Source organism: Sinohyriopsis cumingii, chromosome 14 (genome assembly GCF_028554795.1).
Source record: "Sinohyriopsis cumingii isolate HCF-2022 chromosome 14, ASM2855479v2, whole genome shotgun sequence".
NCBI classification, from domain to species: domain Eukaryota; kingdom Metazoa; phylum Mollusca; class Bivalvia; order Unionida; family Unionidae; genus Sinohyriopsis; species Sinohyriopsis cumingii.
The window spans coordinates 38,050,289-38,068,279 of record NC_142974.1 but is presented as its reverse complement, the minus strand read 5'-3'; the positions used below and the strand labels follow the sequence as shown (position 1 = coordinate 38,068,279).

The window sequence follows — 17,991 nt, the reverse complement described above, 5'->3', positions numbered from 1 at the left end:
GTGTATGTCATTGTAGCAAATTGTCGAACAACCATATACATTTGCTCACTTGAAATGTCTTCGCAACTTTGAAACCACAATTTATTCGCACCACCTCGACCATTTATACGACTGGATTGATCGCTTGCTGATTAATTGAGGAATGAAAGTTGTTCTATACATTAGCTACTTATCATTCATTTCCTGTAACATTATTGGCTGAGGTTGTCCGAATGGTAGCTACAGGCAACGTTGGGGCACGATCCATATGGTTGATCCAGAGGTTACTAATGGCATACTCATAGATTATGACTGATTCTCTTGCTTTTGTAGTTAAAATTTGATATTAATGACGTCCTAACGAGAATGTGTCTCGTGTACAGAAATATGCCTGATCATGTAATGTGCTTTGTGAAGATTTGTATATATTAGTTGGAATTACGGAATTGAATAGATGCACAGTAAGACAAAAATACCAAACAATACAATATCATATGTTATTATTATGGTACAAATAAACCTGATTCATAACCCGATTTGTAGCGATAGTGGACGGGACATGAAATTCATCGTTTTATCAGTGTCATCCTCCCCCTTGTTCCTTGGACTTCGAGTAAAGATTTCCCAATCTGTCAAACCGTAGTATCATGCTCTTGTTGTTACATTTGAATTTAAATGTATGTTGGCTAAAATAACAATATTTTTCAGTCTTGTAATCGAATACAAAATGGACCTTTAATTTTTTTAGAAAATGCCGTATTCAAGAAAAGGTCGCTCTTCCTAGAAATGGCAGTATTATTACAAAGCCTGAGGATCTGAATATCAAGAGCTCAGATATGTTTGTGGCGTAATGGTAGTTTTGTGTACCAAAAGCCCATATGTATGTGGTATGGTTCAGTGGCGTTACTAGGGCGTGCGGGGGATGCGGACTGCACCGAGTGACACCACCAGAGGGCGTTACACCAAAGTTTTTGTGCAGGAAGGAGGTCCACGACTGACAATAATACGTTTGAATGTTTGTGCAGTAATGGGGTCCATGGGGGTAACACTATGAGATGCCGCTCTGGGTGACACCAACCCTAGTGACGCCACGGGTATGGTTGTTGATTTGTACACCAATAGTAAACATGTGTGTTGTCACGGAATGGTGTAAATGTTGTTAATTAAATACATGTACTCGGGTTTCGTTTCTTTTCTCTGTACAACGATACCCGAGGGTGATTATAATATGGTCTATGTATTTCGAAATCGTGAGTACGATTCGTCCTATGCCACACGTGCAAGGTGCCTTTGATAAAGAATAACGAAAATTCTAAAGGTATAAATACGTTACTACATGTAAAGGACCTTTACAATTCTAATGGTTTTGTCAGCAAGCGGCCTGCTAAAAGGATTCGCACAACTCCAGCTGTAGGGGTAGGTAATTTTTGGGTTTTAAGTGATAACTAGTGTATTACCATATTTGCCTTTGCATATTTGTTATAGTTTTCTTTACATACCATAATGCGTGCATTTTTTATTCTTGTTGCGACGTAGTGCAGGATTTATATTGGTAATGTAAAGCTACATTTTTTAAAAGAATTGTTTACTATTGTCTTATCAAGCAGGGTTAGGTTTACTATTGAACCTCTGTTTTGTAATTGCCATTATAATATAATCTTTTTAACTTACCATGTATAACGTCCTTACGTTATGTCTGTATCAAGTTTAGTACACTGTATCGGGTATATTTTCAGCTGAGTGAGTGAGTGAGTGTTTTGATGGTAGGAATATCCGGGGTGTCCGGTGTTGTCAGAGGGTAGAAACGTCCGTGTGTCCGGAGCGTTTAAGGTGCCGGAGCGTCTAATGTCTAGCGTCCGGAATGTCAAGAGTGACTAAGGTGACCCAGCTGTAGAGCCGTCAAAGGACCAGGGGGTCTGGAGGGTCTAATATTCCAAGTGTCCGGAGGGTCTAATGTTTCAAGTGATCATAGTATTCCGAGGGTCCGGAGTCTATATTGGTTGTGAAATTGATTCAGAGGAGCTGTGGAGCGGATAAGGTGCACGGGTGACGGAGTGCATCCCCACACATGTATTTTTAGCTGTATGCTAATTTTGGGTTAGTAAGACCCAGTGTATTATTCAGGACTGGAAGGATAGATTGTATATCCGTTCTTGTTTAGTGACATAATTTCGCTACCTGAGCGAATACATTTTTTACTATGTGTAAAGACTTACATCGTTTACTATTTGAGTGAACTATATTCATCTTTCCATTATTGAATCATTTGTGAAATCATTTATCCTGTGTTTAGGGTTACTGAACTAATTTATTTGTATATTTTTTTCATCTTTGAAACTGTGCGTCTTTTTGTTAAATAGATCTAGTATTTGGATTATAAATACGCACACATCTTCATAATCCACTATTCATATAAATCGCCACATTAAATCATATATGTGTTGTCATTACGTGTTCTGTTCTTAATCCGAAATATCCCACCCGGTTATCTTGTTACATGTGTGGTGTTGTTACATCTCGCCTAAGTTAATCAAATTAATCAAATACCTTTACGATTAAGATATTCACTAGCCTGCGTGCGTATCAGCCTACCTGTTAAAGCAAAATCTTATCTGCTTATATCTAGTTCGAGACAGACAACGATAAATTTAACACATAAACACGTAATGCATAAGTTAATGACGTTGCTTTCATGTACATTTTGTTCCCACGTTGCGGAACTATGCGTTAGCAACTCGCTGATAGACTGCATTGATTTATCAAACTTTCGGGGTTATCGGCGTAACCTCCCATCCTATAAGATTAAGTACTTGAACACTAGAATGATAGGGGGGACATTATTACACGACAGTTTATCCATGAGAGAAAGAATGAATATATTTTCCTTTCTGCCATTATTTGTATTACTCCAAGGTAAGGCAATTTGTAATTGTAGAATATATAGATTTCTTTCCAAAACATGCATTTTCTTTCCAAATATTAATAGTGTTCAATCTAAGAAAGATAAAAACTGGTAAATCGCCTTATTTTTAATACATGGTTCGAATTTGGATTATTGTTATGCCCACTGAGTGTCTCGAGCACACATTTTGAACTGATATTCTTAAAATTTTATTTTCAGTACCTAGAATCAGAATGAAAGGTAGATTCACTAAAATGACCGAATCAGTTTCCCATCGTTTCTTCTACGTATTCATTGCATTTTTCGTTGATGTCAAAAGACTGTAAGCAAGAATTCCACTAAGGTCCCTAGTAGACGTTATTCTGTCCATCGTACACAGATTATCTATAACTCGTAAAAGATACATATATCGTTTAGACAGCAACATTTTTTCTCCTAGTCTGTCTGGTTCTGTCTGTCTGTCTTTCTTTACGTATGTAGACAACAATATTTCTTTCCTAGAGCCATGAGATATTTTAAATATATCATAGTTTATTTGTCTTCATGATAAAGTAGACCATTGACTAATATCAGAAAATTTGAATTCCACCAATCTCTTAAAATTGCCAAAGCATGAGCTGTCAAAAGATGAAGAAAAAAAAAATTATTTTTGCGAGTGTTTTGTTCTGGAAATGATCCATTGATTGTATATACTGACGGAAAATGGAATGTTCCACGCGTAGGCATGTCTTCGAATTGCAATTATTAAGACATCTCTTTTCAGATTAGTTCTGAATTGTATAATTTGTGTCTGAAAGAAGTGGAGAACGTTCATTTATAGGAACAATGGGTTTCATTTGTTTTTGAGTTGTACAACCGTTCAGCTTTCACAATGATAGATGGACATGTAGACAGACATATAAATATGTGTTTTTAAGTTGTGCAACCGTTCAACTTTAATAATGATAGATGGACATGTAGACAGACATATAGGTAGGTATATTTTGATAAACAGATAGGTAGTTAGGAAGAATCTCGTATCAGCATCATCAAATTAAACAAAATTAATTTATACGGTAAATGTTAGTACTAATAGGTTTAATTTTCTTGATACTTTCTTAAGTGAATATTTTGCCTCAGTAATATTTGAATTATTTTATAGCCGCTTTTCTATATCCACAAGGTGTTTTTAACTAGCTTATGATTAGGCTTAGAAGAAATAAATCTTACCTTATGTTTAATTGTTTAATATAATAAAACCTATATGTAGCACTCCATCGTAGTTAATAGTAAAAATAAAATATTGCAAAGACGATAGCTAGCAGAGAGATAAAGCATATAAAATAACGACACATGCTAATCATTTCTTTGTTTTACGTTAACGCTCGATTAATTTTTATGTATGCACACTTCTTCAGCCATGACGAATAATTGACCATTAATTTGTTAATCTCTCTCTCTCACACACACACACACACACACAACTACGTTGCCTGAATCGTGTATCTTTCCATAGAATTGTATGCAATCATATCAATTTACTGCTGCTATGGACATAAAATTCATATCGATTGTAGTGCAAATGCTTAACCTGAGTTATGATAACTTCTAGCACGACCCCATCTGATAACATTTATGGCAATGAAATGAAAGGTTTAAGCTAAACCGTCGATATTAGGGTATCAACTCTCGTGTGTAACGCAGGCACTCAGAACGCTGATAACCTGGTGTGACCAGCACGATAGAGATAGTCGTCATGATAAAGGTCTTTTTTCCATAAACTCACCTTGATTCACCTATCCTGTCATAATTTCAGTAACTCTTTTTAAATACATGTAGGATTCGGAAACGTTTCTCAGCGATACCTCTTATTACTTTTTACGGCATGGCAGAAATGAAAACAAATACCTATTATAAAAGTTTATTCCAAAGACTTTTCCGGTCTCTAAAGTGAATACTTTTCTACATTAGACACAAGTTTTATATCTTCCCTTTTGCCAACACAAATCTCTAAATGACGTATTTAAAATCTCTCTCTCTCTCTCTCTCTCTCTCTCTCTCTCTCTCTATATATATATATATATATATATATATATATATATATATATATATATATATATATATATTCATGTACCGACTATAGTCTCTTTTATATCTCCTTCTTTGATGTGCACATGTCTTGTTTTGGACAAGGTTTCTTTGACAAGTTGGAATGGCGAGGGGTATATACTACCGTTATTTATGAATCTCTGTACGTATAAAAAAAGAAGTAAAATCTATTGAGATGAGAAGGTAGACCGGTAAGGGAGGCAAGGTGTTGGCGATTCGTCGCACAGATAAATTACACTACAATTACTTTATCCTGAGACTCCGTATACTTGAATAGGCGAAGCAGGATCTTATAGATAAAGTAATACAAACAGCAGACAATCCAACCCAACTACATTCATCGAATGCATAACAAAACATGAGTATATTAACAAATTGAATGAAAAAGCTATTGTACAAAAAGACTTATGCTTCATGGACAAGGTAGTACCATCGATTGGATCAACCTGCAGCATTTTGCTTTGCTCCTTGTTTTAGTCCGGACTGCTAAATTAATGAATACATATTTAAAAATATATTTGTATTTGTACTTTGTGTTTATGTTGTCTGATAGCTACCAGATCAGAGTGCTATTTTCCACAGAAAGAGATATATTTGGCAAGCTTTTTTTTATCTCCCGTAGTGATGTAGTCCATTGACAGAATTATCTTTTACACAATCGAATACTAACGAAGTGATTATGAACAACAATTACTTTCATAAAATGCTGATTCAATAATCATTATGATTACAATAAAAATGACAAAGGTTTTAATTTCAAGTTAATCAATTTTCCCTCGTGCTTTCAGAAATCCGCTCAAACAGTAACCCCACCCCAAACCCCGCCCAAAAACGTGCTAGTTTTATAAACATAACTGATAAATTAGATGTTAGAACTTAGGCCATCTGTCATAGTGAACTATCTTCTTCCTTCTTTCTTAAGAAGCAAATCGGTTTATCAAATCTCAAGATGCCGAAATATGTTATGAAGTGTGGACGCATATTGAATACACTATCTAGATAATTTTCATTGTGACATGTAAATGTGGTTTTGAGACTTAGCTTCCGAACGTACATCAACATGTTGAAATCAAATTCGGCACAGATTTTCGTGTATATAGTGATTACTCCTACGAACGAAATTAAAGACCCAACAAACACTATTTTATCTGTGAAGACACCAGTTAAATAATCCATGAATTTAAGAATGAACGGACATGGAAATTTCTAAAACAATGTATGAATTGATGAAAATAAATAAATTGACAGTGTTCATTTAATGCATAAGCAAACCATTGAAGAATCACTCATCTGCACAATATCGACCAAACTACAGTGTACACACACACACACATATATATATATATATATATATATATATATATATATATATATATATATATATATATATATATTACTGTACGTGAACTTTCATCCGACGCTGAGGATCGTGGACATTTAATAATGTTTCATGCTGCAATCAATATATCACATATAGATTTAAACTTCATCCTTCATTTTTTTCTCCAGCATAGTGTATTTTAGTATGCACTGCAAAATTATCCGATACGGATATAGTATGTCGGCCTTGAACTACGGCCACCATAATATTAAGTGGACTGATCAATTAAGTTAAATCATGGGCCATCATTTTCATGTGTAATGTTTGTTACATATTTCAATTAAGAAGGAAACATGGTCCTCTGAAAGGTTATAAAAGTATTTTTATCCTTACTGATGTGGGAAGGAGTTTAAATCAGAGCATTTCCACCAGTCATATATATACATATATGAGGACCACGTTTACTTCTTAGCTGAAATATTTAACAATTCTTCTATAATTCTCAAATTATATTTATGCAGTGTTTATGGGTTTTTTTATTTCGCAGTTCTGTTTAATAAAATAGGGTACAGTCGAACTTTTATTTTTTTCAGTGCATGTAGTACTATAAATACAGTAAAGAGGAAACTGTGTTCTTAATTTATTGAATAATATATTGACATATTTTCCCGTGGGTCGGTGGTTCTTTACGGGGTTTTCCGGGTTCTTCCTCCACCATTAATACTGGCCGCCATGTATAGCCTAGTGTGCTGAAAAATGGCGTTAAGCCCCACAACAACAACAACAACGACAACGACATATTTTCCAGTTTAATTTGCATACTTGCATGTTATATAAAGCCCGGAAATCAAAGGATGCGATGCATGTTGATAAATGTAAGAGAGAGAGAGAGAGAGAGAGAGTGTGTGTGTGTGTGTGAGAGAGAGAGAGAGAGAGAGAGAGTGACCATATACTATTCATTCTCATTATATTTATACTACAACGTATTGCTTATTTTTAATTCTGAGCCTCTTCTGTTGAAGCTGGAGAATACATTAGGCAATGCTTATTTTTCATTCTCAGCCAATCTGTTGAAGCTGGAGACTACATTAGGCATTGCTTATTTTTCATTCTCAGCCTCTTCTGTTGAAGCTGGAGACTACTGCACATACTCTTCCACTTATCTGTATACAAGCAGCCTAACACGATGGTGTGATTACGGATGTTGTGGTGACAAGTATGACAGCTATGATGACGTCTGTTGTTCGTAAGTAAGCTTTTCTGATTCACGTGAAAGGGAGACCGTGTTTACTTCCCATTCATTTAGAAGATCACTAAAACAGTAATCACACAAACTGGGACTAATTAATTCACATGATTACAATGTGGCTCCTCTCTCAGTAGGATACCATTCTGTTGGTGGGGTTGATCCGTGATGTTACGAATGTGGTTATGGGCATGAATAATAACTTCAGGCGAATGTACAAAATGTAAACATATTTATTCACTGCTTTACTGTCAGCTTTTTTTCGGTCACTGAAATACTAGAGCTGTTGCAGTTGTCATACATATATTTACGGCCAGGATGGGACCTATGGTTTACCAGAGTTACGGCTGCAACATTTACACGTGCAGTTTTATGTAAACTTCCTGTCAACGTTTACAAAATGGGTAACGCATAAACGAACATGCACATAACTCTCAGTGATGTAGGAACTAACCATTTAAATTATATCTTAACATCTCTGCTTGCAAGGACCGTTTAGTAGGATTTTTGTGTTAATTCTTTTCTTAAAGTATGCATGATTTTCATATCGAATGTGGATCAAGGAAAGAGCCAAGGTTGATGAGAATCATTGTTACCGCACGTTACACCTCCGGTTGATAATTTTGATATTGCTGACACAGTTTTATTTAAACTACACTATTTGCCTATGAAATACATATTTTCTATCAGAAGATTCAAATCGTAACATATTACTTTAAAGAAACGCCGTTTCAAGTTATTAAGCCACTGTACATATTCTTAATTGTTGAAGATCTCTCAAACGCATTCCATGAGCATGACTACGTTGTTCGTATTGTTACATCATCTATTTGTTTCATCATGTACATGTATGTATTAGAATGGAGAAACATCACGACGATCCTAGGAATAGTTAACATATATTGTCATATGGTATGTGTGGCTATTGGGGTATATATACATTTGGAGGTCATGCGGAAATGCTGTGTTAAAATTGTACATGTTTTTAACATTGGGGGTCCGTGGTAACATTTTTAGAAGTGGCTGACCTCAAATGGGCTACATGGTAACATGGTTAGAGTTGACCTGAAAATACAGCACTATGGGAAGTTCTATCTTCAAGTTATTCCTAGGTTTAGCATGGAAATCGTATTACTGGTTCAAAATAAAGTATAGGGTCATACTAGAACAATTTTTTTAAAATTGTCTTTAGCTTTAATGTTGGGATGGTATTATGGGTTCAACCATTTTTGAACGGTAGCAAATGTTTAGGGTCAGACATAGTATCCAAAATAAACATCCCTACCATCCAGCGGTCCTACATAAGTACCAACATATTATCACACAAGAAGGGTTGAGGAATGTAAGAGAAGAAGGATAAAATAGACACAAAGATAATTTAATAACACAGACGGGTAGAAACTGATAATTGATACCCTACAACTTTATACCCTCACACATACCTTCCCACATGAGAGTGAAGGGTACGCATATGTTTAGTTGTAAATATAGGCATACATGAAACATATACACACATACAACAACAAACTGGCAGCTAATTAGTATCTCCCTTTTTTAGAGATCGGGGTCACCCTGAATAGGAGATTGTCTGCCAAAGACGGTTAACATATGTGGCCTCGCTTCACTAGTCTTCTTCACAAACGTCTTAAGAAGACACGCTTCAGAAGCCCTGGCATCTCATTGTAAATTCATTTTATTGTGTGACTGTGATCTTGTTAATAGCCTACTGTGCCTTCATATACATGCGATAGTTTGCATTGAAGTACTTATTGGAAACAATAGTTCAAGACTCCACGTTTGTCCACATCTTGACAGGTTTTTCTAAGAGTATGTGATACAGCTGTGAATGCTTCTGTATATACAGCTTAGGACTCCATCCAAATGGATTGAAATGATTCACAGGTCAAAACGCGTGTTAGAAAATCCAGTCAGAGAGTGAGGCCTTTCTTTTTTCAGAAGACAGTGGACGCGTGGCTTAACTTTCAGTATATATGCTTTCGACAGTTCCTGTGAGTTTTCATTGCAGAACAGTTTAAATGCCAGACATATGGCTGAAACGAAGAAAATGTAGTTGGAAGCACCGGCCGCGGAAACATCCTATATCCGGAGTGATAGTAACATGACAAAAATGACTACTTCTGCCGTAGCCAGTAGCCTTCTTCTAGATGGGCAAGAATATTTGCCTGATACCTTCACCTTCGTCTTCACCACTATCATTGGTAGAAGAGTTCAGAAAGAAACAGTAAGAAGAACTCGACAGTTCTTTTGGCAATAACAGATAGAAGTAGATTAAGTAATTATTCAACAAAATATAGCCAACAATAACAACAAAAAGAGGAGCACAGAAAGCGAAAAGAAGAGGATAACATGACTATTTGGAACTTGAATGGCAGAAGGAAGGGAGTGAAAATGAAACAAATAGTGTGCTACTGGACATTTCAGTGAAGTTTCAGGATCTGAGAGAAATGTAGCAGGTATTTTAGCTAAACCCAAAATAAAGAGACCTCCACGATCCAATACTCCAAACCTCCTATGACTACATCCACTCTCACCGCCACTGAGATGCCAGATTTTAACAGGTACTATTCCTACAATCGCGGCAGCAGGAAGACTAGGAATGTGGAAAATGATTAGGACAATTAAATCCATAACTTGTTTATTTTTTTTAAACTTGTTTGTTATAAAAAAATGAAACGGTCCTTTTCATAGCCATCTATATCTCTTAGAAACGATACTATTAAGTATTGTGATTTTTATCTTGATTGGAATAGTCTGAAGACTTGTGGGAATTACACTTTCAATTACACTCTTTAAATATATTACGAGAATGGCGATTCTGTTTTAATCTATCTATCTATATATTTCTCTATATATCTATCTATCTATCTATATATATATATCTATCTATCTATCTGTTTGTCTGTCTGTCTGTCTGTCTATCTATATATCTATCTAGCTTGCTAGCTATCTATATATCTGGAGATAGTGTGTAAAACTAGAACAAATCAAATACCCGAATCAAGATGATGTGATTACCCTAAGAAGCACAAATGCATTCCAGTGATTTCGAAAATGTCATGAAGGAACCTGAACAAACATCCTTTTTTATATTACCGTTGCCATAAGAGAGAGAGAGAGAGAGAGAGAGAGAGAGTCAATATCCAGCATAAACATGTCTTCCAGTGACTCGCAAAGATTGCTTTCACAACAGAGAGATGCAAAAGTATCGAAACGAAAATTTAGAACCAGTTTGTTCACGTAGAGTGTGAAATTTAAAGTATTCAAGTGTCACCAGAGAAAGCAGCAGCAGGTTTCATTATATACTTGTAGATCCATTGTCAGAGATGTTTAAACGACAATGCCAACTTAAGGATGACGATTATTTAAGACTCTCTATCAATCACGATAGTTAAAAATCTCATACGTTGATCAAGTTTAGAATACCGGCAGTACAAGGGGGGGGGGGGGAACTACTACTGAGAAGAACGATGCCGCAGAATGGAAAAGATCATGCAAGAGCATTCAACAGTCGTCGAGACCCAGATAAGAAAGATGCAGAACTTCGTTTTCAGCAAATAAAGAATTTAGAAATAGACCGGTTGGTCATTCCTGAAATGCAGAAACTTCAAAACGTCTTTGTCCTTCGTTATACATTGATACTCTCAAGCTGTTTGTGGAGTTTTGTGTTTCATGGACCAGATTTTGCAAACGGAAAACTCATTCACGTGTACCATCATCAAGATCATTTCGATATGTCAGTATCACGGGATTTCTTGGATGTACGTATTACTGAGAGAATAGTGATTAAGGATTTAGCCACCCGAACCAAAGCATTCATTCCAGAGTGAGATGTTGTGGCTGTTTAGCTTACAGACCTTGCAATCCTGACGAAGAAAGAATTCATTGCCCTTCCTACTAGCGAACATTTGTCAACCCTTCTTCAACTGCATCATATGAAAAATGTTCAACAACATAAAAGACTGCAGAGAGTGTGCTCCACTTGTAAACGTATTTTTTGACCAAGACAACATGTTCGGCCAGGATAGAAAATATGACGTTGTATGAACAAAATTTGACTTTGAGCATCAATGTTACATTCAAAAGAAGTAATACATTAAGGTCAGTACCAGACAAATAGAAAAAAACAAGTGGATTGTCTCTTTCGCTGGCTTTTTCAATGCACACAAGACACTATCATACATGCCCCTAATGTTTGAGTTCATCATGGTACATATGAGAAGTCTATACGAGAATCTATATTGTTTCGTTCCCAAATTGTAGCAATATTCCGGTAAGACAAGATAAAGACTTTTCCCAATTAGGTTTTAAAGTCAGCTGATCGCACTTGGAATGAAGATGAAGTCACCGTTACGTTAACTAATCGTTATGATAAAGTAGTAGCTCACGATTGCTTGGTCTTAGACTGATAATTTCTTCAGAAATATTTATTCAGATCACAGTCATGGTACCGACTGCCCTTCAGTCGCCATCGATGAAGCAGAACTCCGCTGTATGAAAGTAGGACAAGTAACGTTGAAATATTCTATGAATGTTTTGGCAATGCGTTTTAGTATAATGCCTAAAACGTTTGGAGTGACCAAATTTTAAAAGGGTTTCTTTCACACATGACAATATTTAAGCTAATTAACACATTGTTTTTCCATGTTTGCTTGATGTTCGCTACTACCATCGTGACGGTATACGCACAGAACAACAAAGACCATACTACGTTTGGTTCCTAACTCAATCTTCAAACCAGTCTCAATTCCAAATAGAAATGTTAAACTATTGCCAATACTATGTGGACATTTCACGCTGTTACTGTAGACAATTTCGACATTTATTTCTGATTCAAGGAGATATCATTCATTTGAAAAACCTTCTAATATGGCCAAAGCGTCTGTATGTGTGCTTGAGGTCAAATCTAGCTATTATAACCAAGTAAATCCCATCGTTCGGTCAGCAATTGATATTTCACGAAAACTTTGCTGTGGTCCCATTTTTTGTGTGAAAGTGAGAAAACAAATGGATCCAACATAATACAAAGTGGAGAAAAGAATACCGGATTTGTTTCTATGGATAGTTGGAAGTTAGATAACCTCCAGATCGTCTGGAAATCAGATGGATGTTTATTTCACGGATGCCAAACATATTTACATCAACGAAAATGGAAAATTCCTTTCTCTGAGATCAATTTGGAAAATATTACAGGAAACACACCAACAGCACCTAAGTTTAGAACGTAAAGAAACCAAGTGATATGAATATGGGAACATGGTTACAATCATCGACATTTCAAAACCAATTCAGCATACATACTCATTGCCAAAATTTACGACGTGGTGGATATTGCATTCTTGAATCCACGTAACAGTTTAATTGTCGAACCAATTGAACACTTTTGCTATACGACGATGACAGAATTCAAGGAGATCGTATCAGATACATCGACGTGAGTTTGTTATATCATTGGGTGTGCAGCTTTGAGTGATTCTATACCGATCACCTTGAAATGCTGACAGAACACAAAGAAATTGAACAAACTCGCCAGGACGAAGGTTTAATCTAATGCAAAGTCTTTCCCTCCTCCACATCTACTTGAACAGTTATGGGTTACGACATAATTACTAAGGAACATTGTTGTTTCTTTTATGCCGTACGTGTGCTGAAGCACGGAATCAAGACCAACCTTATGGCCACATGGATGCTAAACGCGCGTATTGACATCAACATGTGGGAATGTAAAATTGTTTATTGCTTTGGATTGTTGATACAGTTAGCTAACAACATACGAACTTGAACACTTTCCTACCACAGAACAAGATCGAAATAAGGCCATTCGAGACAAAGAACATGTTTAGGCTACGTCAACAAATTATTAACACTGAAGCAAAAAAGCTTGCGGCCATTAGGCTTGGTGTCAGGCTCGGGAAGACAAAAATACATTGCAAAAGCGGTACCAGTATCAAGAGGGTATAACGTTTTAACGCATGGAATAGAACGAAGAAAGGCTTTTGGTTGCCAAAGTTCTACTGAAATGTTTGTTGGGGAAAATGGGCTCAACATGATATTCATCCGTAAAGATTTGATCTTGGTGGCTTACCAAGACGTGACCGAGTTTGCGATTTTAATGCATTTGCTAATTTCATCATTATAGCGTTCGTGACAGCCTATGTCCGTTTAAGATTCTATAATACCTTGAAAAGTTTACAAAATCGAGGAGTTTACTTTGGAATCTCCAGTTGAATGTACATGTGCCTTCTTAGCCATCACCCAGACACTGATTCCAATACAGAGATCAAAATAAACGAGTTCATGCTAATCACAAATTCATTGGACTTATACTAAACAATTGTTCCAGTGAAGTAGCCAAGACTGAAGTCTTGAAAGAAGATTTACAGACCCGACAATAACACGAATTGCATGTAAACACATTGGATATATACAAAATTATAGTTTTACAAAATCACCAAATTAACAGTTTACCTTTAGTAAACTTATATCAGGTTGCGTACCAGAAAAAATACTATATTAGGACCACAACACTTTTCCGTACCCAAACGGTGAAATCCAGTATAAAAAGGGGAGGGTTCCAAGAATTAACTTCATTTCGAATACTAACATAGTAATAGAACCAGTGTTCACTCCATGTTCGTACCTGATAGAGCAATGAATGAATTGTCAAATATGTAAAAAAAATAAAAAGTTAAAATAAAAAGTTACCACCTCCTTTTTTAAATTTACCTCTGAAGTTCAGGAAATGAAAATGTGCAAGGTCTTTTTTAAATGGCCGGAGAAATACTGAACCCCCAACAAAACAAGGGCCACATACATCCATAGAAAAGAGACATGCTAATTATCTGCCAATTTGTACTTTATGTTTTTTGTACTTTTTAGCACGTCTTTCTTTCTACCTCCCCACCACCACCACCATCACCACCAAAGAAACTTTAATACCACTCACTTACAAAAAAAATTGTTTTGCGGTCAAGTGTGTTTAGGTAGGTAGAGAGTGTATCTATAAACAATCACATATCCTTTGGTAAACTTGTGCAAAGTCAGACCAAATAATTATTTATTTTAGTTTCTGCACGATTTATGTTCCATTTGTTTCTGTTTGAGAGATGTTTTCCTTTACGTCCGTACTTAAAGTGGTGCGTTCACCAGTCGTGCTTTTCATCTTGGATTATATGCAAAGCAAACAATAACGACGACAATCCAACATAGCCAAGTGGGCAAGCTGATGGATCAGCTTAGAGTAAAGAGTACATTACCTCCTGGTACGGGTGGAGCAGACAGAGCGTTTCCACCATGAGCGACATTACAAAAGAGTTTGTTAGAGATGTGATGAATGAGGAACAGTTAAAGATAAAATCGGTGTGAGTTGATGAACAATAGTCTATGAGCGGGAGAGGAATGAAAGAGAGCGCCAGAAGAGGAAAAAGCAATCCCATCGCCTCACTGAGAATTCGATCAGGATCCAAGCAAAATTCCAACACATTTTGAAATTCAATTTTCGTTTTGCTGTTACTATTTGTATGCATGTTAGAACTTTATTTTTGACCTCACTACTGTCGCTTTTATTGTAAAACCTTTTTAAAATAAGTCTTTTATTTTACTGTTTCCGTATACTCCCAAAGGAAAACTAATAAAAGAAAAGAACGATGTGAGAGTATAACGCGCATAGAAACTGAATATTTAAACGATCTTTGGTGGGAAGAGAAGATTTTCACAAATTTTGGTTAAACGTTTGCACAGTATTTTACGTATTATGAAATTTCAAAGATAATAAGTGATTAGGAAACTGCAAAAGTGTTGTAGTTGCTAATTGAGCCTCAGTACGGGAAGGAACATGTTCATCTCTCTTCTTTAGCGTTTTGGCAGTCGGAATTGGAATCTTATTCAAACCGAGATTTCTCAAATAAAAGACCCCCACCCTCACCCAACCCTCAAACCTAAAATATTATTTTCAAAATGAACAATGTCTTGCTAATATTTATTCACAAATTGAACTTTTATACAGTAAATTATTTTCCACCATGTTCCCTTATTGCAATTAACATTTTCTGTTGTTATTAAAATAGTTTAGCAAGCTATGATGATGATGAAGATAATGCTGTTGTTGAGGATGATACAATTTCCCTTGTCAATTCAGAACATCTGACAGAACAATATGGAGGCAAAATGTAGATATCGTGGTAATGTCCACAACAAATTAAGGCTTGTAGGACACACTGTTCATGGACTGTTTTCTTTCAGAGGCACGCGAGAGCACCGGTTTATTGTTACATTTTCATTTACTTCTAGAAACCGCGTTGGTGTCATCGCTGGATCTGTTGGAGGTGTGATTTTCCTCGGTATAGTGATTGGAGTGATCGTCTGTTGCGTGCAGTCTTACAACAGAAACAGAGGAGTTATCATCCATCCCAACAATGGCCCACAAACCGTTGTAGGTAAGTGTGTAAACAAGTAAATTTGTAGGTATTGTAAACGGCACATATCATAGTCCATACACATTTTGTTCTAGCGAAAGCCGAAAATTCGAAACTAAATTGTAAATCCAAACAACTTGCTACTGAGCATTTGTTACATAAATTAAGTTTATGCTTTTTGGATATGGATATTTATATTTGTTATAATATCTGAATCTTGTATTAGATATTGCGATAATAATAATAATAATAATCGTTTTATTATTGAAGGAGATTATGAAGCAGAGGTTGATTGTAAATTTAAGTTTCATCTTGTATATTTGCAGAATCATGTAAGAAACATTGCAATTTATGCTAGATTATAGTACGTCATAAATCTAACTTGCTGGAGAGAGAAAGAGAGAGAGAGAGAGAGAGAGAATAATGATTAACTCTGAAAATTGTATCCTTTTCGTACCAGTTCAAGGAACAACAACATCACAGGGATACCCACTACAACCTTACGGTGCCTACCCTGGCCCCCCGGGCCCACCTGGTTATCTTGGTCAAGTTTCATCTACCACAGTCATCACCTCATAATAATATGCAGACACAGGGGCCTCCAAAAGGAAATGACATCTTTTGAGGGTTACGATTCAAACAAAATTGGAAGTTATTTTTTATATATTATATAAAGGAATAAACAAAATACCAATTACCCCAGAAAGGAAGACCTTACAAAAAGCGATTTTACTTTAATTAATTGTTTATGATGCGATTCCTATCTTTGTAAAACAAAATGATCCAGAACGATAACTTTAACTATTTTATATATCGCATCAATATGCTACATTGATACTTTTGGACTGGATTTTTTTAATCTATGAAATCTAAGCCACATACATCTTTATTTTCATATATTTGTCTTGCTGGAGTAAATAGCACTTGCAATGTGTCTTAATTGGTGTGATTGATTTGATTCAAGGTAATAAAAGTTTATTCAATTCGACGTTTTACTAACACTACAGAATTTTAATCAAATTATTTAATGCATACTAGGTTATAACGGAAGCCATCTGGATGTGTAGGCTTGTGCCAGAGTTAAGTAAAAATACAGTTTTCCACTTTTTGAATTGGGTACGACTTTGAAAACCATCCGCTCGCCAGTATACTTTGCTTTGATGCCTGTATTTCAAAGGTGAGCGATCTCATTCATGTTTGGGTCACTTTTTCTATGTAACTTAAATATTTGCATAAAATATGTGTAAACGCTAAAGAACTATTGACATATTCAGGGGAATGTGGCGTCACTACTAATAATTGTGTAAGTATCATGTTTTACAGTCATACTTAATTTTCGCTTGTATACATCTCACGTATATACTTAAGTTATGAAAAGGGCTGCAACCAGCCCTACCCACCCACCCCCGTTGCTTACCTACCGAAAGTGCGATTATGAAAATAAATTTGAGAATAACGTTTTGTATGCAACTGCTTTCGAAATGTGAGGTTACATTTATCATACAAAAATCACGTACCTTTCAAGCTAGTAAATAAATACAGCGGTTAAACAACAGAGCCTAGTTGTATCGACCTAAGAAGAGAACAGAACAAATACAAATATGGACCGGGCTTTCATGCATCAAGATTTATAGAAGCTGTAGCGTTGATGGCATGTCTGATACTTTAACTAATAGATTACATGTTTTATCTCATTTCGTCCCTTTTGATGAATACTGTTGAAAGACAACAATTCTAAAACTGATCCGGGTTTTGTGGTTAACCATATATTGATGAATATATAATGTTCGTTTTACAAAAGGCTCGAATTAACAGGTTAGCTTGAGCACTTTAAGTGTATATAGATAGGGCTTACCCTAAGATAACAATGTGTAACTGGGAAAATAGTTTGTTAGTGAGGTTACCTTTGAGTCGCTGTTACGTGAATACAATATTGATTCTATCCGTACCTTTTGCTGTACTTATTGAAATATAAGAACTGTACCTAACCATCTATGTATTTTTCAAGTTTGAAACTTGAATT

General features: G+C 35.8%; 1 protein-coding gene across 1 annotated transcript; it reads left to right on the top strand.

Annotated features, from left to right (window-relative positions):
• The first annotated feature begins 2,753 nt into the window (after positions 1-2,753).
• Positions 2,754-16,956, top strand: LOC149783605 (uncharacterized). The gene is made up of 4 exons (XM_089933140.1): positions 2,754-2,892; positions 7,407-7,536; positions 15,844-15,989; positions 16,429-16,956. The coding sequence occupies exons 1-4, from the start codon at positions 2,802-2,804 to the stop codon at positions 16,545-16,547; spliced, it is 486 nt and encodes a 161-aa protein (XP_089789266.1). The 5' UTR covers positions 2,754-2,801; the 3' UTR covers positions 16,548-16,956.
• Positions 16,957-17,991: the final 1,035 nt, after the last annotated feature.